This window comes from Spermophilus citellus, assembly GCF_964194105.1.
Source record: "Spermophilus citellus genome assembly, chromosome: 6".
Taxonomy (NCBI): domain Eukaryota; kingdom Metazoa; phylum Chordata; class Mammalia; order Rodentia; family Sciuridae; genus Spermophilus; species Spermophilus citellus.
In genome coordinates, this window is record NC_138187.1 from 162,867,620 (window position 1) to 162,893,018 (window position 25,399).

Sequence of the window (25,399 nt, forward strand, 5' to 3'; positions counted from 1 at the left end):
CAAGCTTGGTTTTGTGTTACCACTTCCTCTTCCCTGACCATAAATACAACTCCACACTTGGTGGGGTGCCGGGGGTGGGGTGCCTCCATACATCTTTCTGCTGATTAATTTGATAAACTACTTTATACAGAATAAGTAAACCAGTTACCTATGCAGGAATATTCCAAAATAAACACTTAAATTTTCTTACCCTTTGAAAACCTTCAAAACTGGTTAGACCCAAGTTAAACCCCAAATCACTTGAAAAAGAAGACTACATATCATTTTGGGGAGAGGGGGCCTTAAAAGTGCCTACAATGTGTACTACACACTCAGAATTCAGGTTAAAGGGCTGGGGTTGTGGCTCAGCGGCAGAGTGCTCGCCTAGCACGGGCGGGACCAGGGTTCTATCCTCGCACCACATAAAAATAAAGGCATTGTGTGGCGTCCATCTACACCTAAAAATATAATAAATGTTTAAAAAAAATAATTCAGGTTAAAGGTGTGGTCTTTTCTGATAGTTGTACAATCTTCATTGGGTCTAGGGATTCCTGGAAAACCAGACACAAATAAGAGACAACGCTCAGTTTCTTAAGATCATCACACTACCATTTATTGGGGAATGATAATTGTGACAGGAGGAAGAGGAAAGAGCTTAGTTACCAGCGACACTCTCTCTCTGAAATAGGTTAGTCAAAAGAAAACAATATTATATGAAATAGATTCCCAAGAATATGTTTTTGGATACAAAAATTCAGTTATCAATAAGTAGCATTCAAAATTATTTGTAGCTGTACAATTATAAAAAACTGATTCATGTTATAACAAAGTTTTCTAAAAGCTCATCATGTTAGAACAGGCATGTAGCAGTGTTCTGAGGCATACAAATTCACCAAAGGTTTTGGGTTTTTTTTTTTTTTTTTTTTTTTGGTGGTGCTGGGAGTTGAACCAGCATCTGGCGCAGGCAAGTGCTCTACCACTGCGCCACACCTGAGCCCTCACCATAGGCATCTGAACACCCTCAGTCCCAACTTCACATCCAGAATTTACACAAACAACAAAAGATCTTTTTCCTTTCCTTATTCAAGGTTGCTAAGTAAGTCAAGCAAATACATAGAAAAAGGCAAAATGAATACTTTTCATAGCAGAAAGATCACAAAGTCCAATGTAAACTCATTTCCTGTTGTAGCAGGACCCTTGACAGGCAGAGCAAACTGGCCCAGCGCCAGCCTCCATTTGCCCTCTAAAGACCTCACAGAGATGCTCTGCCCGGACACCCGGCCTGTTGACATTGGGGACCATTTGTGCTTTTACTGCTGCTGTTTTGGCTCTGTGGCTGCTTATCAAACGCAGTGCTGTCGTGTTGGGAACACACACATCCTCACTGTCGCACTGTGTGCACTGACCCTATTCCCCAGCACAGCTGCTGCTGTGCACCGGCTGCTTCCCTGGTTGCCCATCAGCCTGTCTATAGAAAGCAGCTTTGAAGCCTGGGGTCACTACCAGCTCCTGCTGGAAAGGCTGCCGGCCCTCACCTGACTGCCACAGAACCCGACTAACCAGGGTCTCGCTCCAGGTCAGGCTGGGAGGGCTGCGGAGCATCATCCCCGCGTCAAGAAATACCCAAGTGCAACTGAACGTCCTGAGTGGACCCAGGTCACATGAATCCCCTGCACTTTCCTCTTCACCAGACCAAAAACACTGGGTTCCAGGACTGCACAGAATTCTGAGTTGGAAAGTACCTTGATGGATGGCCTCCGAACCAACCTCTCCAGCAAAACTCTAGACCTCTAGGTTATTTGGTGTTGGGGGCGGGGGCAGGTTTCAGGGGTTAAACAAACAGATCTGTATTTAATTTGAGGGACAATTTGCTTTTTAAAAAATACTATCTGTAAACTCTTGCATGTGTCAAAATTACAAAAAATAAATATCTTGGATGTGTAAATTTTTAAAACTATGCCAAAAGCTCTAGTAAATGGTTTCGTGTACCTTTGAACAGTTGAATATTTTTTTTTATGTGCTCAAATGAGGTTTTAGATTATGTTGTAAATCAAGTGTCTGTTAACCCACAGGTGACTCTGGTCAGACGTCATCTGAGAGACGAGGGAGGCCTGGTGCAGGCTGTCCCACGGGAACGGGAGCCCACGGCCTCAGGGCCTTGCTCTAGCTCTTCTTGGACACTGTGGCTCCTGCCCTGGTCACAGGGCCATCAGAAGCGGACGCCACACTGGCCAACCCCACACCTTTCTCAAGGTGAGGCCCACTTGCTAATTTTTCTTTCTGTGAAAGAATCAAAGGTAATTCCATTGTTTCCAGCTCCCTTGGCATACAGTGATTGGCAGAGGGAAGTGGCACACGGGCAGAGGAGCCACGAGTCACCACGAGTGTGCTGGGTCGAACTCCAGCACTGAGATCACCCAGGGAACACGCCGCGTCTGCACAGCAGCCACTCAGAGGAGGAGAACCAAGGCTCCGGCCCCTCCTGCAAGACAGAGGCAGGAGCAGGGACTTGGTGCCTCCCTTGCCTGGTACCGAACAGGCAGCCTCAGAGCCTGGAGCAGGAGACAGGGCCTAGGGGGCTTGGTCTGCAGGGCAGAGCCCCTCCCCGTGCAGCGCTCACAGAGCCGTGGCCCAGCCAAGGGAGCCTCTCCAGGACTCTCTCACGTGGGGAGCACAGCATGGCCACCACAGGAAAACCACCTGGATGGCCCCCCACTCCTCAAATGCAGCGTTGCCTCCTCTGCCCAGCAGTGAAGGGGGCCGGGACCGGAGCAGGGAGCAAATAAGTCCATGACCAGCCTCAGGCTATAACCCAACTGTGAACCTCCACCTCGCCCTCTGGGTTGTTTCAACCCACGTGGGGCTTGGTACAGATGGCAGCAGAGGGGAAGTGGGTTTCTTCCTCCAAACAAAAGCAAACAAACAAGGAGGCACCGCAGGAAAAGTGGGGGTTGAGTCTGCAGGTCCAGGAGGCAGCACATCCAAAAGCTGCTCAGCGCTCTCATGGGGCTGTCTGGGCAAACCAGCCACGGCCATGGCGGTTAGGGAGAAGCCTGGCTCCTGCAAGGCCTCGGCCCAGGACCTGCCCTGGTGCCCCTGCCAGTGGGAGGTGGGAGGTGGGACTGTCCCCGGAGCTGCTGCTTCTCTGTCATCATGGGAACAACAGCAACAGCCACTGTGGACATCAGTGAGAGGACACACAGTACCAAGTGTCAGTCAGATAAGCTCAGGGCCACATGTGTACCCTGCCACTACCAGGGTCACCAGTATTCATTCCTCAAATTCAACAGTGACACCTGCCCTTCACAAAGGGGGCGCGACCCAGCTGCGCCCTGCCACACCTCCCTCCAGCATCCTGCAATGCGCAGCAGGAAGCATCGTCCTGGCCCTGTGTACACAGACAGACGGAGAACACCACCATACACAACCCGGTCAACAGCACACTCGTCTGTGACTAGCCCAGCTCACACCAGACCCCTGTGACTTCTAAGCTGCATTCACTGCCACTGTGCTAGACAGCTGGGTGACACCTTGAAAGGCATCTCAGAAAGGGCAAGGAGGGGTCCTCACTCCAGCCCACTGAGGCCAACCCCATATCTCACATCATCTATAAGAGAAGGACCCCGACCTCCCCATGTCCTTCTGGGGTCTGAACTGTCTCCCAGAAGAACTGGGACATGAATACACCCCACAAAAGCCAGAGGGTAGCACGTGTCTCCCCTCCTGGCTCAGGGCAGGTGGAGGACAGCAGTGCCTTCGGCAGCCTGGGAAGGGCCTGCAAGATGGCCTGCCTCTGCCGTCAGCCCTGCTCTGACCTCTCCAGCCACAGGCAGAAGCCAGGCAGCCTGAGCTCACTGCCCCAAGCAACAGCCAGCCAGTGGCCACTGCCTTTGGTGTGGAGGTGCTGGAGCACAGAGAGCCTTCATCTGAGGGTGGGCCTGCAGGTCCTGGGGTGCCAGGGACTCCAGCTGATCAAGACAGGCCCTGCTGATGGTCAGGTGGCACAGAGCAGCTGAGAGGGTACACCAGGGACCAGCAAACGCCCTAGAGACCCAGGAGGAGATGGTCACAAAGGACGGGGTGTGGCAGGCAGGAGACGGCACAGGTGGCATAAGACACTGGAGCCAGGGAGCAGGGGCCAGGCTGAAGAAGGCAGGGCGAGTCCTAGGAGGTCGGGGAGGTGGAGGCTGGTCCAGCTTCCCAGCTGCACAGGGGAGACAGGCCTGCTGCTCACAAGCCCCTTGTGAGGACCAGAAAGCCCCACAAACATGGAAGCACACTGCACGTGGCTGGGTGTGAGCCAGGCCTGACCACCCGCAGCCCCGTGTTCTCCCAGTGCCCCAGCACTGCTGAGCGCCAATGCAGGGACCGCGTGAGGGTGGCTGGGCAGGCATGCCGGCCTCCTGCCCTCCCAGCAGGAATCTGTCATCTCAGCCGCTCTGCCCCGGCCCCACTGCAGGGGCAGACAGAAAATAAAATCAACTTAAAAGCAAACACCTAGGAATAATCAAGAAAAATACAGCAGGAAGCAGCCAGCCCCCGTCCAGGGACCGGCAGGGTTGTACTGCTGCTGCTCTCCCTCCACCTGGTGCTAGGAAGTTGTGAGGACAGAAGTGAGCTGGGGGACAGGGGGCCCCGGAGACAAGGAGTCTGCGCCAGACGCAGGAGAAGTCGTTCCACAGCCAGGTGCTTCACAACAGCAGGAGTGCCCAGGTCCGGGAGGCAGCAGCGCGTCTCGCCAGAAGGGGCCCCACTCCCCTCCACAGCCAGGCACGCCAGGACCCAGGTAGCACAGAACACCCATCTGGGTTCCCAGGGCAGAAGCCAGTCCATGGTGGGGGAGGCAGCAGCACCAGGCCCCAGGTGGAGGGACAAGTCTGCAAAGGCCTCGTTGGCCCAGCCATTCTGTCCCGGCCTCCCCCCGAGGCCTCCCCTGGGCTCATCTGCTGACGTTTAACCAGGTTTTTTTATTTAGGGGAATTCAGTGGGTCAGCATCCAAAGAGGAACAGGTGCGAGAGGAAGACTCGGCTGACCGAGGTGCAGAACCCACCTCTGACTCTGTGCCACAGCTTCAGGGTGGGAGCATGACCGCTTCCAAAGGCAAACCCTCAAGTGTTGAGACTTCGGGATAAAGGCACGTGTCTCACAGACACAGGTTTGGGGGCTATTTACAAAGATGTCCACCAGCTTCCACACCCGGTGCCTTCCAGAGCTCTGCAGACCTGGCAGCGTATCATGCAAGACACACGGCAAAACACTTCTTCACAGCATCCCTAGGAAGGAAAGAACACAAAGATGAATGGGACATCACTACCCCCAGGCGCCTGTCCTTGAGAGTCTCCTAGGCCCAGAGTCTCCGAGAGGCACGCAGGACCGGGCAGACCTACTGGCGGCCCACCGCAGCTCAACATTCACTGGAAGGACTCTGCTGGGCAAGTGACTAGTCCTGCTGGAGTTTCAATTCCTCATCCCTCAGAGGGGATAAGCCCACTTTCCCTGCTCCCTTCTGTGGACATCAGTGCACTGCACAGAATGGGCGTTTGGAAATGACAGCTGTCACTGTAATCAGAGCAAGACAGGCAGGTGGAAAGTGCAGACTGTCGGAACCAAAGCAGTTTAATCAGCCGCAATCACAGAATGCACCAAAAACAAGTCAGTCGCCGGGGCCCGCTTCCTTCCAAGCAAGCAGCAGCGCCCTTTCGAGGGACACCTCTGAGGAGCAGCCTCACACAGGGCGTTTCCCACAGGCACCAAGCACCTGCCAGCAGGCTCGTCACTGCTTGGAATTTGATGCAGAAAGCACGAGGAAAGAGCGGTACTCAGATGACTAGTCTGCCCAGCAAGCTCTCGGCACCCAGCACACCTCGCTGCACGCGTCACACCGGGTCCTCGTCCCCACCTGCAGCACGCACACCTGCACACCGTCATGTGAGGCAGAGAGGTGAGGGGGCACTGTGTGGCAACATGGCGGTGACTGTGGGCAGCACTTCCTAAGACACATTCCACTGAAGTCCCAGAAGGTCATGGGACCCCGCACAGGCAAACAAGGGCTCTGGAAGGCTGGACAATGCTTGTGATACTTCCCAATCACAAGGGCAGGGAGCCCTTCTCTTCCAGGTAAACAGCACTTTCTGAGGAGCACGGGGTAGAGGCGATACAGGCGGGTGACACCCAGCCTCATGATTCTCCTCGACACTGGGGGGCTTCATCTGCTCCGCGCAGGAAACTCACCGCTGCCAACAGGATGCCCTCGTGCTGCCGACCCCTCACGCAGAAGGCCCACAGGTGCCAATCTCGGCCAAGTGGGAAGGTCCGAGAAAGACACCGAGCAAGGCAGCTTCACGGTGAGACCTGCACAACTGGGCCCTGAACCAGGAGAGTCCAGTCTCGTGGGTGCCCTCTTGTCACCTCGTGACATCCTTAATCGTGTCTGAGTTGGGCGCCCAAGCCTTCATTCTGCACTGGGGTCTGCCAACAAGGGAGCTGCTCCCGGCCCCAGGTGGACACGGCTTGGACGCTCAGACCTGGTGGGCTCTGGCCATCTCCACTACAGACCTAGCACCCAGGGCATCCCTGCCCACACTCATCAGACAAGCCATGGCCCCCAAAACTGCAAAGTCGCCTGGAGCATCTCACCACCATTATGCTCCTGGGTTCTATGTGCCAAGTCCCCAGCTGCTCTAGCTCGATGGGCTTGTTAGTGCCTCACCCAATGGTCATGCCCCAGCTCCTCCACACCACTGTCCGCAAAAGACCTGGGACGCAGGAGGTGCCATGCTGCCCTGCCTCCTTCCCAGCTCACCCAGGACACGAGCATGGAGAAAGTGGCCTTCGGTAAGCAGGTAATGATGGAGGAGAATGGAAATCAGTGGCTGCATTAGAACAGTTGGAGGCAAAGATCCCAAAGGCCAGTCTTGAGAGGCCCCATAGAAAGGGCTTGTTCAAGGCGCTTGGGCTCAGGGGAACCTCCAGGCCAGAAGAGCCTCTGGGGACCACCAGCCCAGCCACTCTGGTTATCAAGGCACTACTAGCTAGAAGGCCTGGTCCTCTGGTCCTGCCTCTGCTCACGCTCTCCCTTCATCAACTCCTTGGAAACTCTCATAAGTGGGACACCACAAGGAAACAGCGCAATTCCAGGCCCCGCCTCCCGCCAGGGATTTAAATCAGTGTTCACCTTTAAAAAAACAGAACTATACCCAAAGGACAGCATACTACAGGGACACAGCCACATCAATGTTTATAGCAGCACAATTCACAACAGCTAAACTGTGGAGCCAACCTAGATACCCCTAGAAAACCAACCTAGAAAACGTGGCACATCTACACAATGGAATATTATTCAGCAATAAAAGAGAACAAAATCATGGCATTTGCAGGTAAATGGATGGAGCTGGAGAAGACAGTGCTAAGTGAAGTTAGCCAATCCCCAAAAACAAATGCCAAATGTTTTCTCTGATATAAAGAGGCTGACTCATAGTGGGGTAGGGAGCAGGACCGAGGGAGGAATAGACAAACTCTAGATAAGGCAGAGGCATGGGAGGGGAAGGGAGGGGGCATGGGTTATTAATGATGGTGGAATGTGATGGACATTATAATCCAAAGTGCATGTATAAAGACACAAATTGGTGTGAATACACTGTGTATACAACCAGAAATATGAAAAATTGTGCTCTATATGTGTAGTATGAATTGTAATGCATTCCGTGTCATATATATAATAAATAAACAAACAAAAGAGCCTACTCAAAGCTACAGGTTAAAAGGGTGATAACGTATACGCACACATTTCATATTACAGTGGAAAGCTCACCCAACCAGCAGCCGGAGGGCTGGGAGCACCTCATTGGGGTATAATTGGGGTGGGTGGAGGGTGGCCCTGACTTACTAATCTATGAAACAGATGTAAGCCTTTGCCTATTTGGCTCAAAGAATTTTAATAAAGATAAATAAAATAGCATGTACTCTCTGTAATTAATCTTTTAAGGCCCTACACAAACATATCATTGTTCACAAATGACAGAAGTTATATTTCCAAATACACCATTAGTCTTACCTTGCAAATGGTATGAAGGAAAGGCTGTACCTGCAACGGAGAGCAAAGGTGAGGAGAGCATAGGTCAGACGGAATTCACAGTGCTCCTGAGTACCAGGAGCACCAACATGCCCTCCCCAGACCGCTCCATCCCATGGCCCGGGGAGAGAACACACATGCACGTGTGCACACACACCAAGCCAGAGCGAGGGGCCACAGAAGGGGGCAGAAGAGCATGTGGAGATGAGCCCTCCGACCTCAGTCTCACTGGGGTGCTACTTTAATCAAATGAGCCAGCAGTGAGCATCTAAAAGACACAGATTCCAGACACCCGGGTGGCACGGACGCCCTGTTCTAGAAGAACTTCAGATAACATCCACAACAGCTATCCTCTAAAATTTTATAAACCCTCAAAAGAATGTTAACTTTGACCCAACTGAGATAGACTGTCTGGTGTGCTCCTATAATTAAAAAGAAACAGGAAAGAACAAAGTAAAGAGCCCCCCACTCCCTGGATGAGCATGCATCAGGCTATGATTGTTCAAGTCCCAAGTCATCTTGGCAGGGCCAGTTAGCCTGACCACAGCAGGGAAGGGAGCCGCACAGAAGGCTGAGCAGCCCTACACGACCAGGTGTGTGTGTCCGGTCACGTCATTCACTGAGCCATGTGACTGCTGCCCTTGGAAAGTGACTTCACAAGCAAAAGTCCAAGGCAAAAGGATTGTGTGTACATGGCTACCGGTTTCTGCACCCAGAAAAAAACCAAAATGTAAACATGAGCCACCAAACCAGGCCCTTCAGCACCCACTAGCCAAAAGTGTCACATTAAAATCAGATGGCGCTCTGCTGCATACCTCGCCCTGTCCTTGCACACGAGCACGATCATGGTGCTTCCAAAGGCAGTGGGAAGCACGTTTATTCAGAAGCCCACATCACAGAAGGGGGACAGGGGCTGGGTTCAGTCTCCAGGCCCCTTTCTACCGAGTGGTTCACTGATTGTGGGGAACTGTAAGACACCCACAGTCCTCTCTATGCCATTCACTACAGTGAACATTTCTTCCCAAGAGATCAGTCATACCTACAGTGAACCTGACATGCGGATTTCATCCCTGAATGCATCCCAGGAGCATCTCAGGACTACAGAGCCCACCCGGACCACCTCCCCTCACTCTGATGCTGTGTGGGGTGGGAGGAGCCGTGAACCCACAGAGCCTCTCGTGGTTTTAAAACCACGCCTCCAGTCACCCTTCTACTGTGCTTGGCCCTTGGTACATCTCCCAGTCTTCAACTGAACTTCCAAAAGCGGCAGGCCCCAGGGCCTACACTGACCCTGCCGCCCACAGCCACCCGGTTTTCCATTTCGTCAGCCGCTGCTCCTCGGCTCCCGCTGACAATTCCCTCTTTGTCCTTGTGTACATGATTCATTCCATCACAAGTGTGTCACTCATTCTCTCACCACTTTCCTTTTCTTCTATTTGACTCAGAGCCTCTTGTGACCAGCCCTCAGATACTTTCATTGTCCTTGTACTTAGGGGACATGAGTGGCTTAATAACATTTGTACATCACAATCAGCCCAGAGCTCAGCGGACAGCCTCGGGCCACTCGGGACCTCTGCCGCCATCTACTGGCGGTGGCCTCTCCTCCTGGAGCAGCATCAGTCAGGGGTCTGTGTGGGAGAGCACTGCTAAAAGGTTACTCACCACGTCAAGGACAAGGACTGCAGGATGCAAAAGATGAGCGCCAGTCCCTTGTTGTGCCACTGAAAGGAAAACAAGAAGGTCACAGAAAAGCACGAGGCGGGGTGAAAGCCAAGGGGATCCGGGAAGTCCAGGCCACACTTACCCAAAAGGCAGAACACAGGGTGAGGGCGAAGCACAGCTGCAGGGAGAGAGAGACACCGTGATCAAGACCGGGACCCACGGCCAGAGAAACCCCGTGAAGACGGGGTCCTGACCAGCCCCAGCAGGCGTCAGGCCACGGGCATCACGGCCACCACACACCCCCCTGACCTCAAAGCACTCAAGCGCTGAGCATCCACACCTGGCACAGTCAGACCCAGGAAGCCAAGTCTCCCAGCAAGAGCTGCACAGGTCACAAAGAGAAGGATGCTCTGACACGCGGACGTCTCCCCGGGATCTGCCCCCAGCACACCAAAGTCACATTCTGGCCCATCCACGCACCATCGTCTGCTCCCCAAACACCCCGAGTGCGCTTCACAGAAAGACTGTATTCTAACTCTTCCCCAAGTCGTCCCTGGAGTAGAAAGGGCGCGATAACAAAGGTCATCAGGAGATGTCCATCGCATCAGCAAGCCAGCTCCCTTGTACATGTCACCTGACACTCTCCCTAGTACCTTAGAGAGCTCTTTCCATAGAGGCTGAGCCACCAGCCATGGCTGTCACCTCACATCTATGACAAGGTGTCCTAACCACATTCTGTGTCCAGCAATGTGCCTGGTGCCCCGAAGGGACCAAATAGCAAATGCATCCCTGGCCTCAGAGCACTTACCTATTTGAATAAGTGAAATGCATACAAATGAAACTAAAAATAAAAGTATGTCGATCGAGGTCCTAATGTGGCCAGAGAGTAGGTCTGAGGTGATTTTTGTCAGCCACATAGAAAACTAGATCCAAGAGAGAGGAATTCCAGGTGGAGGAGACAGGAAGCAATGACAAACTGCAGGCAGCTCTGCCAGAGCAGGGCACAAGGACGACAGGCCACAGACAGCCCACTTCACTTCAGGAAGCCTGATGGGAACAGTATATATGACGCCAAAGTCAGACACCGTCCTAGAAGACGTCACCACCCACGGTAGGTGCTGTGCAGCCACTCCCTAAGGCTCTGCCTGTGGGGCTCTGACAGCCCAAGGGTGGGGCCAGTGTGACAAGCAGCACCCTCTACAGGTGCTTTGTGGAACTGCAGTACCTAGACGCCAACTGATGCACGCTGGGAAGGCGGGCCTGGCACTTACTAGAAGATGAAGACCACCCTCCTGCGGTGTGGTTACAGGACTGCATAGTGTTAAGTTGAAGGAGGGCAGGGGGCAGTGGAGGGGGTCCTCAGGTGTAAGAAGAAAACTATTCCATGCAGCCAAAATAAAGATGCCCACGTGAGAAGTCCAGCAAAATCGCAGCACTTACCAGCACCAGGATGGTTGCGATCAGACGCGTTGGCTCGAACATGCGCTTCAGCTGCTTCAGGGGCCCCATGAGGAAGATGGTACTAGGAGGCAAAGACACACGTGAGCCGCTCAGAGCAGAACAGAACCACGGCAGGCACAGGGAGTCACCTCCCGAGACCTCCTGGAGCAGCAAGAGCAGGGAGGGCAGATGACGCTGGAAAGCCCTGGAAAGCTCCGTGCAGGCCCCTGGGCATGGCTCTCACTCAATCCACCAACCCACAATCACCACACTCACCCTGCACAGGAGGACACAGAAGGCCAGGGCTCCACATCCAAGGCCACTTGACCAGTGAAGGAGAGAGCTGGCTGTGGGTGTGGGTCTGTCCCTAGAGCCACACTCACACCCCTAGGTTAGACAAGCCCCCTCTTAGATGCCCCTTGACAACCTCCCCTTGAAACAGACAAGCCAAAAGGCTCAGAACAAGCCCTCCTTGGTCAAAACTAGAGCATTTTCTTTCATAACCTCCAGGGAATCATTTCAATGATGATGTCATCTGTCCCTTGTTGAATGTCTGCTAAATACCAGATAATCATACACACTTTTTTTTTTCATTCCCTCAAAACCCTTGAGTTCATATTATTACACTTATTTTAGAGATGTGAAAAATAAAGCTCAGAAAGGTTAATTTGTTTATCTAAGATCACACAGCTTGGAACCAAAGGAGCTGGCATTCACCCCCAGGTATGCTGGGGACACCAAGCATGCTTTCCAGGTGACCAGAACCTGAGAGCTTGGGAGGGGGAGTGACCTCACACGAAGCAGACCCTCCCACCCAACACCCCAAGTGCCAGGGTCGGCACTCGGCCACATTTCCTGAGTCCTACAGGGTGTCACTACAGTGGGAGCTCAGGACAGCTAGTCGTGGACACAAGCCAACCAGCAGATGGCATCAGCTACTGAGCCTTCAATAAAAACAAGAACTCCCAAAAGTCAGTCTGCCTCTCTGGGTGCCCTTCAGCTGCACCCTGAACTGCAGGCTGTGCTCTCAGCTCGGGGTGTGAGCCCACAGGGCACCTCCTCAACAACACACTGTAGGAAGCCACAGCCAGGCGGGTCCTAAACACCTCAGCAGCAGACACAGAAGACAGCACAGATCGTAGGCAAAGCCACAAACCCTGGCAGCAACCAGGAAATCACCATTCGTTCCCTATTCCCCGTCAGTGCCACGAAGGGTCCTCCCCGTCAAGGTCTGCAGGGACACTCCTCTGGAGTAAGCAACATACCACGTACCCACGCTCAGTGAGACCACACTGTCCGCCTAAGCACGGCCGCCTAAGGACGGTCCGTATCTGAGAAGGCTTTAGCGGCAACGGTGACACCTCTCAGGCCAGAACATCCTGTCAGAGCATCAATACACCAAGCTTCAGGAAGGTGCCCAGAGCCATCATTCACCTTTTCCTACTGCACACAGAGCGGGGTCTGGCACAGCGGGGGACCAGGGAGCCACAGGCACAGCCCTTGACAAGTGGCTGACAGTGACAAGTTGGGGTGATGGACAGCTGTAAGCACAGACGGCACAGCCAGAGTCCAGAGGAGGCCGTCCATTCTGAGCAAGAGGGAATTGGGAAAGGTCTTGCAGAAGAGGGAACGTGGGGCCAGGTCGTAACAAGTGGACAAGTACCCCCAAACCCGGGGCGGCAGGGACGGGCAGCAACCCAGGCAGAGGAGACAGCCCCCACAAAGGCACAATGAGGACAGAGAAACTGAGGGAGTGAGCCTAGCTGGGGTGGGGCAGGGCACGTCGCGTCTCAAGGGCCTTGCTTGGACGCAGGCTGAGGAGTTTGTATCCCTGAGTAGAGGGGACAGGGAGCCACTCGAGGGACTGCAGATGAATGGCTCCCCGGGCCAGCAAGGAGGCAGAGAAGTCAGCAGAGGCATGTGGCAGCAGCTCAGGTGACAGGGCATGGCCAGAGCTCAGGCCAGCTCAGACACCACCCGCGCCCAGAGGCCCCCTAACCCTGACCAGGTGGGACCAGTGGTCCCTCCCCAAGTGTCCCCTTCCTTATCCTGCCTTGACATCAGCCTACTAGGTGCGTCTGACTGGCTGACCCACAGACTCCACTGGGCCAGGACCAACCTGTACCTGTCACTGCAGCCTCAGAGAGGCGAACCCAGGGAGAACAGAAGTCAACCACTAGGGACAAGTGGCCATGGGGACAGAGGAAGGAGACAGGTAAGAGAGGTCAGCACCGAGCCTGGGGCCAGGAACTTGGACCCTGGGACTCCAAAGCCATTTACGGAGACACAAAGGAAGGGCAGGAAAGAGGACCAGGTTTAGGCTCCTGCGGGCCATTCCAGCAGAGACCAGGCCCACGCTGCCAGCTGGGAGGCAGCCCAGGCGCGGTGGACCTTCAGCGTGGTGAGCTCTGCCCCCTCCAGCCACCCTGCTGCATGCGCTGACACCCGGGCCTGGGATGGCTTGGCACCACAGGATAGCCTGCTTCACCTGCGGCCAGGGACGGTCTGCAGTGGGAGCAGAGAGTGTGGGAGTGACCTCTCCCACCACGGCCCTGAGCAGCCTTCATGCCCCCATCCCTGCTCTCTTAGCCACAGAAAAGGAGGCGGTGGAAGGGGACTTGGAGAAGCCACTCAAGCCCAGCTTGCCAGTTCCCTGGTGCACAACCCAGGACTGAACCTTTCCTGCTTTCCCAGGGTGCTTCGGAGGTGTATGGAGACAGGTGTTCTGGAACAGCAGGCTATGAACGCGATACACTCCAACCACCTCTTCAAACCCTTAAAACTCCTGGAGCACCCCGTCACCTCCCCGAGCACCATCCACACCCGTTTTCCCATCTAATGATGGATTAAGGTTAAATTAAACAGTTGTTACCTCCCAATGGATGCGATGTTACCAAAGGTGTAAAAGACCGCGAAGAGGGTTAGTCCCTTCTTGGGCACCCACAGCAGCAGAGTCCCCTGGAAGTAAAAGCACAGCACTGTGTCAGAGTGGCCTCTCCCACCAGAGCCCTGAGCACCCTTCATGCCCCCACCCCTGCTCTCTTAGCCACAAATTTGAGAGAATAAAAGAGAAAAGGAGGCGAGTGGAAGGGGGGACTCAGCAAAGGAGGTTCAGGGGAATCTTACCAGCAGGGAGCAGAGAATCCCAATAGCAAAACACGCGATGAAGCCTTTCACCCTGGTTCCCCAGCTTAGCGAGGAGGCCTCCACAACCTGGAATTCAAATACAGTGACACAGATGCACACGAGGACCTACCAAAGTCACAGCAGGCACAGAAATTAGAAGTGGCATTAATCTGTGTCTAGGAAGGCAGGAGAGACAGGATCCCATGTGCCCACAGCTACAGAAGGGCCTCGGTCCAGCTCTCCTCGGGACTGCACACCCTCAGACCAGTCTCCTCTCCAGTAGCTGCCAGGAGTGTCCTGTGCCTCAGGGGAGCAGCTCCAGAGACAGCGATTCCTGTCTCAACAAAGCCAGCAAAGCCAAGTGCAGCCAAAGCCTCCCACATCCAGCAGCAGGACCACAGCTGGAAAGGCATGAGATCCACCAGACAGGGCCCCACCACTTGGGCAGCAGGGTCACCCTCCCCTCGGTCCATCAGCCCAGCTGCAGCAGCTGCTGCTCCTGAGGCGCTGGGACTTGGAGTGCAAAGGCCGCCACCCTCACCAGGACTCATCTGCAATGTTCCGCTCTCTTTATACAACTGCAGATGTTGTTGTAGTCACAGGGTGGGGGACAGATCATCAATGCCCTGCTCGTCCTGCCGCTATGCCATCGCGATTGGTCCCCTTCCAGAGCAAAGTTCAGGGGAAGTCAAGGTTCCCGAAAAACTCAGCTGAGTCAGGACCTTCGAGCAGCTCCCAACCCTTCTCCTGATGCAAGAGGGCAAGCCCCTTCACAGCTGGACACAGGCAGCTACCACCAGAGACCAGACCATGGCAGGGCAGCAGGAGCTGAGTGTATCCACACAGTGCTCCCCTGTGAGGCCAGGGACTCCACCCAAACCAGTGGTGAGGGTGCCTCCCACACTTCTACCCCTCATGTAGGCAGGCAGGTGGTGGCAGAGGCTGCAGGGATCTCTAGACGGGCCAGGCCCTGGGCCTTGATTCCCTCTGCTTAGGGACCTGCTTTCAACCTGTCAAACCAGAAGCTTGAAGAGAAAGAGCAAAGGCCCCCGGTTTGGCAGGTACTACTACAAATGGCTTAATTGTCACTCAGGATGATTAAGTTGATGTCATCAGAAGGGTCCTCTTCCCACTCCCAGGCAGTCACATGACTGAAACTGGGCTGGTGACCGCACCACACAGAGCACTCACAGAAACTTGCAGCAACACAGGACCTGCAGAGGCACAGCTGGCCTGGGACACACAGCAGGAAGCCCACATTGGACCTGACAGAGGAGCCACCTGTGCCCATGCTGGGGACACCCCTCCTCCTCCAGGAGTCCACATCTTCAACTCCCTCTGGCTCCAAGGTGAGGTATCTGGGGCTCTGCCACCAGGCTTCACTGGGCCCAGACGATCGAGTTAGACAACTTCTAACTCACCCATGACACCACCCTCCATGGTGAGAATACATGACACTCCACACTCCTCCTACCAGCGCAAAAACCCCAGAACTCGCCTCCCCAGGGGGAGCAGGAGCAAGGAAAGGGCCAGGAGGCTCAGCGGGGATTTGCCCCCTCCACCAAGCACCACTCGGCATCAACAGGGATGTTCCAAAGGATCCCACCTTGTTTTATCAAGAGGATAAACCACAAGGTTAAATGTTAGATTTGAACTGGCCTCGACATTCAGACAGAACTGAAGAGACTCAGGAAGTCAGTAAGATTCCAGCCCTTGTAAAACTCAAAACACTGGCAAGAGAAAGTAGTTCTGCCGAAAATCTGTTTCTGGTTCTTCCCTTCAGGATGGAGAGTGACACCTGGTCTCTAGGGCCCTCAGGGGACTCTATCTAAATGTTACTTTTTTTGCCAAAATGGGTGAGTGGGGGTGAATTTTCACTACTGTTTTCCATGGCCTGTGGCTGCAGGTTCTTTCCCCTGCACATTTGCTGCTCTGCTTCTCCCAAGTGGACTCTGAAAGCAGACTCACTCCCCTTACGCCGTGTGTGAAAGCAACCGTCTCTCTGGAAGCTGTGCTAGCCGGCTTCTCTGGAAGTTAGAGCAACATACACGGTACCTGGAGAGAGGCTGCAGGCAACCTGCTCACTCAGTGCCAGCAGTTGGGACAAAGGTCCCTTTGACTCCAGGTTGTGGAGAAAAGAGGGCTCTGGCCAAGAAATACAGCCTAGAGCCGCTCAGGGAGATGGGCCTGCCAACAGCAGGGAGCGGCTTTTAAGGTCGGGGCCATTCATTCCTCCCTTCCCCTGGAATCTTTTGTAGAAAACACAAAACCTACACTCGCAGAAAGAAGTCCACTGAGGCCAGGACTTGAGGTGTGTTTTTGAAGGCGAGGCATCAATTAGAGAACTGGCCAGGAGGCTCCTGATGAGACACCCACGCAATCTTCACAGCTGGAGGAAGGGGACCAGAGCAGGGCCACTCATGCTCTCTTTTGTGATTTGCATTTAAGCAATTAAAAAAACTAAAACACCTCTGGTGACTTCTGACAAGTCAAAAAATTGGATTTGAAAAGATTTTTAAGGCCACCTAGTCCAACTCACCACACAAAACAGAAATCTCACCACAGGAACCTCCATCATTGCCAGCCTCAAAATCATGGAAAATGTGAGTTGATCACATTTTTTTCCCAGATTTTAAAAGACGCCCTGTCCTGATAAGTGAAAACTAAGCCAAAACAGCTCTAAAAACAACTCAGTTGGCTAAAAATGCTTCCAGGGCTTCAGGCCTCCGGAAGCGCCACACCATGATGCACATAAACAGGAATCTCACTCAGAAAGAGGAAACTGAGTGTTTTAGAACAAAACAAGAGCACCTAATCTTTCACAAACAAATGCAGCTTGTGCCTGTGCTTCCGACGATGCAGCTGTGCCAGACGCAGCACTCAGCACCTAGGACAAAACCCAGGCACCGGTGTCTCTCAGATGCACGCCTCAGGGGCGCCAGAGGCCTCCTGCTGCTCCATGAGGATTTCCTGAACCATGTGCCTCACTGTCCACACTGCACCCAGAGTCCAGCAGCCCCGGCTGCTCCAGAGCTTGTCCACAGCCTACCCGGCGCACGTCTGCAGATGAGCATGAGGATCAACCACTAGGGCAGAGCTTTGTTGGGCCCTGTGAGGTTCCCCTGGGTGCATCTTGGCGTGGCGCTTCCGGAGTGCTGAAGCCCGGTGGTTCCTGGCCAAGAAATACAGCTAAGAGGCCAGAAATCAAGAAAAAAGGCCACACGAAGGTACTCCTGAGCCTTGGCCAGTTAACAAAGGCACCAATTTAAGAACCCACCCAGCTTTTTGTGAAGCGTCCAAAAAAACAACACAGTGGACCCACATTCCTCTAACAGGGGACTCCTGGTGAAGATTCGGGAAGCGCGTTTTACACTGGGGTTCCCTGGAGAGGGCGCAGGTACCCACAGCAAACCAAGCTCGGAACGCACCGGCCGCAGGGAGGAGGAAAACGCGCTGCTGCAGCCGGGCGGAGCGCGCCCACCACCGCCCTCGCCTTCACACCGAAAGCCCGAGTCGGTCTTCCAGCGGGAAACCAAAACAGAGACCCCCGCCCTGCGCGCTGCCCCGACTCGGGCCTAGTGCGGGCCTCGGCTCCGTCGAACCCTTTCGAAGAAAACAACAGGCCGGCGTCTCCCGAGGGACGCAGTCCACGGGGAGGGGCGCGGGCTGTGGACCGAGCCGCCGGAGGGGCTGGCCCCGTCCCGGGAGTTCTCGGCTTCACGGCGCACCAGCTTCGCCCCCGCGGCCACCGCACGGGTCGGTGGGCGTGGCGCCGCCCGCAGCCAACACCCGCCGCGGCCGCGCCCCCAGCCCCTTCGCGGCCTCGGCCCCGCGAGGACTCGCCGCCGGCCGCGCCGCGCTCCCCGCTCAGGGCCGGACCGAGGGCGGCAGGGGCGCGGGCGCCCAAGGACGCGGCTGGGCGCACCTGCGGCGGCGGCCCGGCGGGGCCCGCGGGACGGGAGGGACTCGGGGCAGGGCAGCCTCCCAAGAAGCCCGGAGGCCTGTGGCTCCCGCCCGCGTCCGCAGGGCCAGCGGGGCGGCGGAGGGCAGCGGGAGCACTCACCTCCGACAGGCCGCTGCGGTCCTCCGCGTCCTGCCCGCTCAGCACCTTCTTCAGCTTGTCCATCCCGAGCCCGGGCCGCGCCGGCTCCCGACGCGGCGGCTGCCTGTTGCGCGCACTCCGCCAGCGGCCTTCCGGGTGCTGGGCCGCCGCCCCGCCCCGGGCCTGCCCACCTGCTGCCCGGCGTGCCCCGCGGCCGCGCCGCCCCAGGACCTGCCCACCTGCCGCCCGGCCTAGACGCCAGCCCACCTGCCGCCTCGCCCTGGGACCTGCCCACGTGCTGCCCGGCGTGCCCCGCGGCTGCGCCGCCCCAGGACCTGCCCACGTGCCCTCAGGCTCGCCAGGGGCCACCTGCCGGTCGCTTCGCCCCGGGACCGGCCCACTTTCCTTCAACCCCGCCCAGACGCCTGCCCACCTGCCTTAAGCCCCGCCCAGGGACCTGCCCACCTGCCTTAAGCCCCTCCCAGGAGCCTGTCCACCTGCCTTAAGCCCCGCCCAGGCGACTGCTCCCCTACATCTGGCCCCGCCCAGGGACCTTCTCAACGGCCTAGGCGCCCACCTGCGTGTGCCCTGTGCCCGCCCCGCCCACCCCGTCGCGGCAGAAGAGCAGAGGTTAAAGTTGAACTGGCTTGGCCAGAAGCCAAGTCTGTCCAGCGCCTTGTTCCAGACCTAAGCTGGCTGCCCTCCTTCGCGCAGTCTTGTGAACAAATGCTGCGGCGAAGCCAGTGTGTCCCATCTTCCCAGACGTGAACACTGGGGACTAACACATTTAATCTGTTACAAGCTTTGTGGAAATGTAAAATTTAAACAATTATTTTAAAAAGCAGCACCACTATAATTTCAGCTACAAATGCATTAAGAGGTCTGCTTTGGTTAAAATTGGAGAACCGATGGAGTAGAACTTGGCTGAGAGAAGGAATCTTCAATACAAGACCATAAAACATCACATTCTATCTATGTGAAATATCCAGAATGGATAAATTCATACAGACAGAAAACAGACTGGTGATTCCCAGGGGCTACAAAAGGGAAGAAGAGAAACTACTTAATGTGTCTTATTCTGTTCAGTGCTATAACAAAACACCATAAATGCGTGGGCTTATAAACAACAGACATTTCTTTCTCATGGTTCTAGAGGCTGGAAGTCCAAGCTCAGGTTTCCAGCACAGTGCTGTCTGGTTCGTAGGTGTCCTTCTTCTCACTGGGTCCTCACAGTGTGGAATGGTGAAGGAATCTCTCTGGAGTCTCTTTTCATAAGGCACTAACTCTTCATAACCTAATCACCCCCACGAGTGCCACCTCCAGACACATCACAATGGGAATTACAACATTCAGTCTACAGCACTGGACGGGACTTTGGAGTGCTGGAAATGTGTTGAACTAGACAGAGGTGGAGACAGCACACCACTGTGAGTGACCTAAATACCACTGAATCGATTGTGGTGAAATACTTATGCAAATTTCACCTCCATAAATGTTTAAAGAGAAGAGATGGGGAGAAGAGGAAGAAGGGAGGAAGGGAGAGAAGGGGTGGCCTGGCAGTGCCACCACCACAGCAGGCCAGGTAAGAGAACACCTCGCAGGGAGCAGCCTGTGCCAGGGAAGGGTGGAGGCCCAAGAGGTCCTTGGAGAGGGAGCCACGCAGGGCAGTCACGCTGCCTCTGGCTGCCGGGCTTCTGCCCTTAACACGGGCACCCCGATGGGAGCAAGCTCCAACCCCACCACCAGTCCTGTGGGGCCTGGAGCAGTCACTCACACTGCCACCCTGTCCTCCTCACCCACTCCTGGGAGGCCTGGACAGCCCCGAGCTCCAGACCCCGTCCTGCACACGGTCCACCCCATCCACCTGTCTCGAAAGCTCTGTGACCCCCAAGATGGCCAGATGGCTTCTCTCCTTTTAAATGAACACAAGGGCTAATTATTCTTCCAGGAATTGGGAGCTGGGCCTCGTCCCCTCTGAAGACTACAGACCCACCGCTCCCTGAAGCCCCATTCTGTAGTTCCTTGGTGGCAATTCTCTCCCAAAGGCCAGTGGACACCTCCCGCACCAGGGCAAGAAAACGCTCTCCAGCGGCCCCCACTGCACAGACCCGCTGCACCCCTGCCTGCCTGCCTGGTCTGTGCCCATCATGGGCCGCCCACATCAAACCCTGCGTGTGCAAGGGAGATCCCCTTCACTGTCACCTCCCCCTCCGTTCTTTCTCAGCCCCACGTCACTTGCTCCATGAAGGAAGACAGCAGTCCTTCCTGAATGGCCTCCCGCCTTCACCCTGCCTCCACCACAGCTTCATCATGGGCCACAGTCAGCCAGTCCCACTCCTCACTTAAAACCTCGGCTGTCACTGAAGGATGGCCTGGAACCCTTCGAATGCCGCACCCCGTGATTTAGGCATTGTGTTTTGCTCATAATTGCTCAACTAACACTTACAAGTGGAATTTAAACACGTTAAAATTTCAAATGTATTCATGCACATATCAAGTTCAGATCTCCAGTCATTGGTGTGCGCTGGGAGCCCAAGAGAATGGGAGTCGCAGGATTCCGGCATTGATCGTACTAGGAACCAAGAGTCCTTCTGGTGCTGTACGCAGACCATCTCGGTTAAGAGCTTCAGAGGCAGTGGGTGGAAGTCTCCTGTCCTGGGGTCACACATGTCTCTCCTGCTTGTCCTTTCACGACTCAGGTTTAGGTTGCTCCTCTGCAGCTGGAAAAGCAGAGGCTATTGTCCTAATTGAGTTTTCATGAAAGACGACGCGGGGTCTTGACCAGTTACAGCACTAACTCCGGGTCTCTTAGGCGCTCCCCTAACCTGGAATCCTCCAGAGGCTGTTGTGGAAGGCTGGCTGGTGACGATGCTGATTGAACCAGGGCCGGGCAGTAGGTGTGAAGAAACGACCCTAGTTTCTTTTCATACATGCTTAACCACGCAGCTTCCCTCAGTGATTCATGAAATACCAACCTTTCCCCAGTCTCTCCTAGGAACACAAGTCCAGTTGTCCCAGGACAACACACTTGTCACTGAGGCCTGTACTTACCTATAGGCCTCAGATTGTCCCACACAGGAGAGGAGGCTGGTCCATTTATACTCCCATCCACGGTGAATATCTCTGGGGATGTTTTGCTGCAAGTTTACCACACCTTGAGAGAATGAAAACAGGGCAATGGTCTGGTCACACTTGGCTTTTCAAAGGTCCTTCTGGGGATGGTGTGGCACAGAGGACCCCCTGGAGACATTTATGAAACCTACTTGAACTCGCACGGTAGAACAGGGCATGGAGGGAGCTGGGACACTTGCACTCTGTATACCGTCTTGGCCTGATTTTGGACTCAAATGCAAACACTGGCTGCTCTTGGCTCTCAAGCCTGCTGGACTGTGGACTGGAACTCACACCACCAACTCTCGGGGCTCTCAGGACTACAAACGCTACGTCATAGGCGTCCTGGGTCTCTAGTTTGCTGACTGCAGACTTCTCAGCCTCCATAACACACGAGCCAATTCCTTATAACATATGATGATACTCTTCCTTAAGTAGCTCCAATTTCTGATATATCATTTTTATTTATTTATTTTTTACTCCAAGAACTTTTTAACATTTCTTATAAGGCAAGACTCCTGACAAATTCCCCCAACTTTTGTTTTTCTAAGAAAGACCATATTTCTTCTATAATTTTGAAGGCTAATTTGAAAGGACATAGAATTGTATGTTGTCATTTTTTTCTCTCAACCATAAATATTTCATCCCACTCCTTGCTCGCATGGTTTCTGAAAAAAGATCGCAAATTTTATCTTCACGGTAGTTACCTTTTTCCTCTTTCAAGACTTTTAAAATATGGCGGGCCTGGTTGTAGTCTTTTCGCATTTGTCCTGTGTGGTACTCTCTGAGCTTCCGGGAGCTGTGCTTTGAGATCTACATTTGTCTGAAGGCCCAATCCTTGTTGCTTTAATCATTTCCTGTTCCTTCCTTTCTGTGTTCTTCTTGTATTCCCGTTATGCTCACGTTACGCCTCCTACTGTAGAAGGCTTTCCTGCCACCTGGGATGGTCTGTGGATATTTCCCTCTCTTTTATTCTTTTTCTGCTTTGGAAATCCCTGTTGACATGTCCTCATGTCAGGGACATGCTCAGGGATCTTTTTCCCAACCATGTAGTTTGTTTTCAGTTGTGATTCTCTACTCACCTGGAGGTCTCTCCAGTTCTGGGGGTAGCAATTTGCCTGTGACATCACTTTGAATCCAAGAGTGGTTGATTTTTCAGTTGGTTCAGCTTTCCCTTGTTAGCATAGAGTGGGGACTGCCCAAGTCCATACAGGCAGACACTTATTCCATTGTGTTCTTGCTCGGATAGTTCCTACCAAGAAGTCTGCTTAACTGTTTCTTTTCCTGCCTATAATGGTTCTTTTTCTTCTGTCATCAAGACATTTACCACTACTTTGGTTTCAATTGTTTGACTTATGATGTGTGGGACTTGTGTGAAATTCTAGCACCTACAACTTCCTTCACTTTGGACAGTTCTTGGCCATTCTCACTTGGTATTTCTTGCCCTTGCCTGCCGGCTTCCTCGGGGACTGATTTTAAACATGGACTATTTACTTTGTCCCACAGTTCTCTGATGCTCTGTGCTATTTCTCCACCTCTGCTCTCATCCCTCCCTTTAGATAATTGTTAGGAACCTTTAAGTTTGCCAATTGTTTCTTTAGCTGTAACAAGTTTTGTGAAGGATTTTCCCTGATATAGTAGACTTGCTTGGTTTATTTTTCTAATTTCCATTTGACTCTTTTCTTATCCATTTCTCTGCTCAAGTTTCTAGTTTCTGGTTTCTCACTAGACATATTAATATACATCTTAAATTCTAATAGTGCCATATGTGTTTGACCTCTGAACTGGGTTTTTATATTAAAAGCCAGACATCACATGTATAACAGAAGGAACGATGCCAACTGTGTTTACAACTGGCAATGTGTCCCCTTCTGTCAGATCACTGGTTTGGGATCACTGATGCAGACAGGAGTTCAATGGGTTGGGACTGGACTGTTGTGCCGCAGGCTTCAAATCCCTTCAGAGGCTGACAGCTTCACCTCGTGTTTACAGCACACCTGGAGGGCAGGAAGATTGATGCCCACCACAACTTTCAAGGATCCCTGCATCCCAGAGGATCATAATTACACTCTTGGTGCTCCTCATTACCTAGGGCACAGGCTCATTCAGGGACAGAAGGTATCTTGTTGACTTTGGTGAGCCTCAGTCTTAGGCAGTCTTTGTGTCTGACCTTCAGGGGTCAACAGTCCTTTCCCATTTCCCAACAGCAGCCAAACTCTACCTTAAACCTATTGTTGGTCTTGTGTGAGATAGAATTCCATGCCCACCCCCTGGGGGCAAAACTCTGTTTACATGTGGAACCCTGGCCCTCCTCCAAGGTCCTGTTAGCTCCTGTTCCTTGCCACCCCTCCACAGATGCAACCCGTTTGGCCAATACTCTTCCACCAGAAGTAATGGAGTTTTGCCTGGGGGTGGTATGGTTTGTGGTTCCTCCCCAAAGCAAACTTAGACATTTGTATCCTTTAAGAGAAGGCCTGGGGAAGTGGGCAAGGTTTCCTTTCTACCTCAGTTACCTATCGCATGTCTGAACTACTGCCCAGGGTGTTCTGGTCCCCTGGTCTGCTCCAATTTTTCCTATGAGCACCAGGCCAAGGTCCTTGGGAAAGAACTGTGAGGGTGTATGAAGTCTCTTCAACTGAGCCTTCAGCTCCTCCCAACTGATACACCAATCCACAGTCTTTAGAATGAATTGAATTTTTTGCTGTGTTCTTACCTGCTTCCACAGTGGCCACTCTTTCTTGTTATTCTCCCTACAGTTTGAGTCCTCTCTCCTTGGAGGACACAGCACTCTTTGGAATTTGGCTTGGTCGTGTGGTCTGTTTGATTTGCTCAAGGAAAGGTGGTTTTGTAGATCACCCAGCTTTGTCTCCTTAGGTCAATGATAACAGTATCTTGAGGCTTTCTAACACTTCTTCAGAAGCAGAATCCCAATCACCTACACTAAAGTTGATTTCATATTATTAAATCAGTTAATGCTTGCTTTCTATCATTGTACCTACTGAAATTTGTAATTATTTTTGTCTCCACCAGTAGACTTTACTCCCATGAAAACAAAAGGATTGGGTCCAGGATTCCCATGCAGATGGTCAAGTCCCTTTTAAGATGGCTTAGCACTAGCATTTGGCCTACAAGCCTCCTCGCATACACTTTCAATCATATCTAAATTATCTATAATACCCAAGTAATTCATCATGCCTGTAGATGTTAAGCTGTACTGCCCAGAGAATGACGACAAGAAAAAGGTCTGAACAGGTGCCAGGCACGGAGGAGTCACCTGTAATCTCAGCAGCCCAGCAGGCTGAGATAGGAGCATGAGTTCAAAGTCAGCCTCAGCAACTCAGCAAGACCCCAAGAAACTTAGTGAGATCCCGTCTCAAAATAAAAAATGAAAAAAGTTGGAGATGTGGCTCAGTGGTGAAGTGCCCTGGGTTAAAGGTCTAGCACCAAAAATAAAAGTCTGTACATGTTCAGTGCGATCCAATATTTTTTCAAATATTTCTGATCCACGGTTCATGGTTACTTGAAGCCACATACGGAACCCAGGGAGAGCTAACAACATTGAATCTTTTCATTATTGTAATTCCTTATATCTGGAATCATATGGGCACACAGTACTCAAAACTAAAACGGAATGACACATATGATAGGCATTCCTCTTTCAAAAACAGAGAACATTAACTAATGCACAGAAAATACTAGCTAATCAAAATATCCACAGAAATACTGGTGAACAGAGAGGCAAAGAGGTATGAAAACCTCAAGGAAAACTACTGGTTTATGTTCTGAACTACCTGTTTGGTTTTCATTTATCATCTGCACGGAGAATTTGCCTGCCATGCTGACCAAGTTCAAAACATGCAGAACAAATGAGAAAGCTATACCCCAAACACCAAACTCAAATGGAGAAAGCTTCTTCCATTAAGCTCTAAAAAAAGCTGAAAGAAATTAAACATCAAAACACAGATCA

At 53.1% G+C, this 25,399-nt stretch overlaps 1 protein-coding gene across 2 annotated transcripts in view; it reads right to left on the reverse strand.

The window, feature by feature from the left end:
- SFT2D2 (SFT2 domain containing 2) overlaps positions 1 to 18,572 on the reverse strand; it is a gene marked incomplete at its 5' end in the record, with an annotated part of 52,060 nt that extends 33,488 nt beyond the window's left edge. The window contains 8 exons of one of the 2 annotated variants that reach the window (XM_081299969.1): positions 1,045 to 5,253; positions 8,034 to 8,063; positions 9,714 to 9,772; positions 9,856 to 9,891; positions 11,154 to 11,235; positions 14,026 to 14,111; positions 14,280 to 14,366; positions 18,343 to 18,572. In XM_081299969.1, the coding sequence (XP_081156095.1) occupies positions 5,214 to 5,253; positions 8,034 to 8,063; positions 9,714 to 9,772; positions 9,856 to 9,891; positions 11,154 to 11,235; positions 14,026 to 14,111; positions 14,280 to 14,366; positions 18,343 to 18,405 (483 nt within the window). In that variant the 3' untranslated portion in view covers positions 1,045 to 5,213. Of the gene's footprint in view, positions 1 to 1,044; positions 5,254 to 8,033; positions 8,064 to 9,713; positions 9,773 to 9,855; positions 9,892 to 11,153; positions 11,236 to 14,025; positions 14,112 to 14,279; positions 14,367 to 18,342 lie in introns of those variants that run through there. The other variant, XM_081299968.1, reaches the window with a different exon arrangement.
- Positions 18,573 to 25,399: the final 6,827 nt, after the last annotated feature.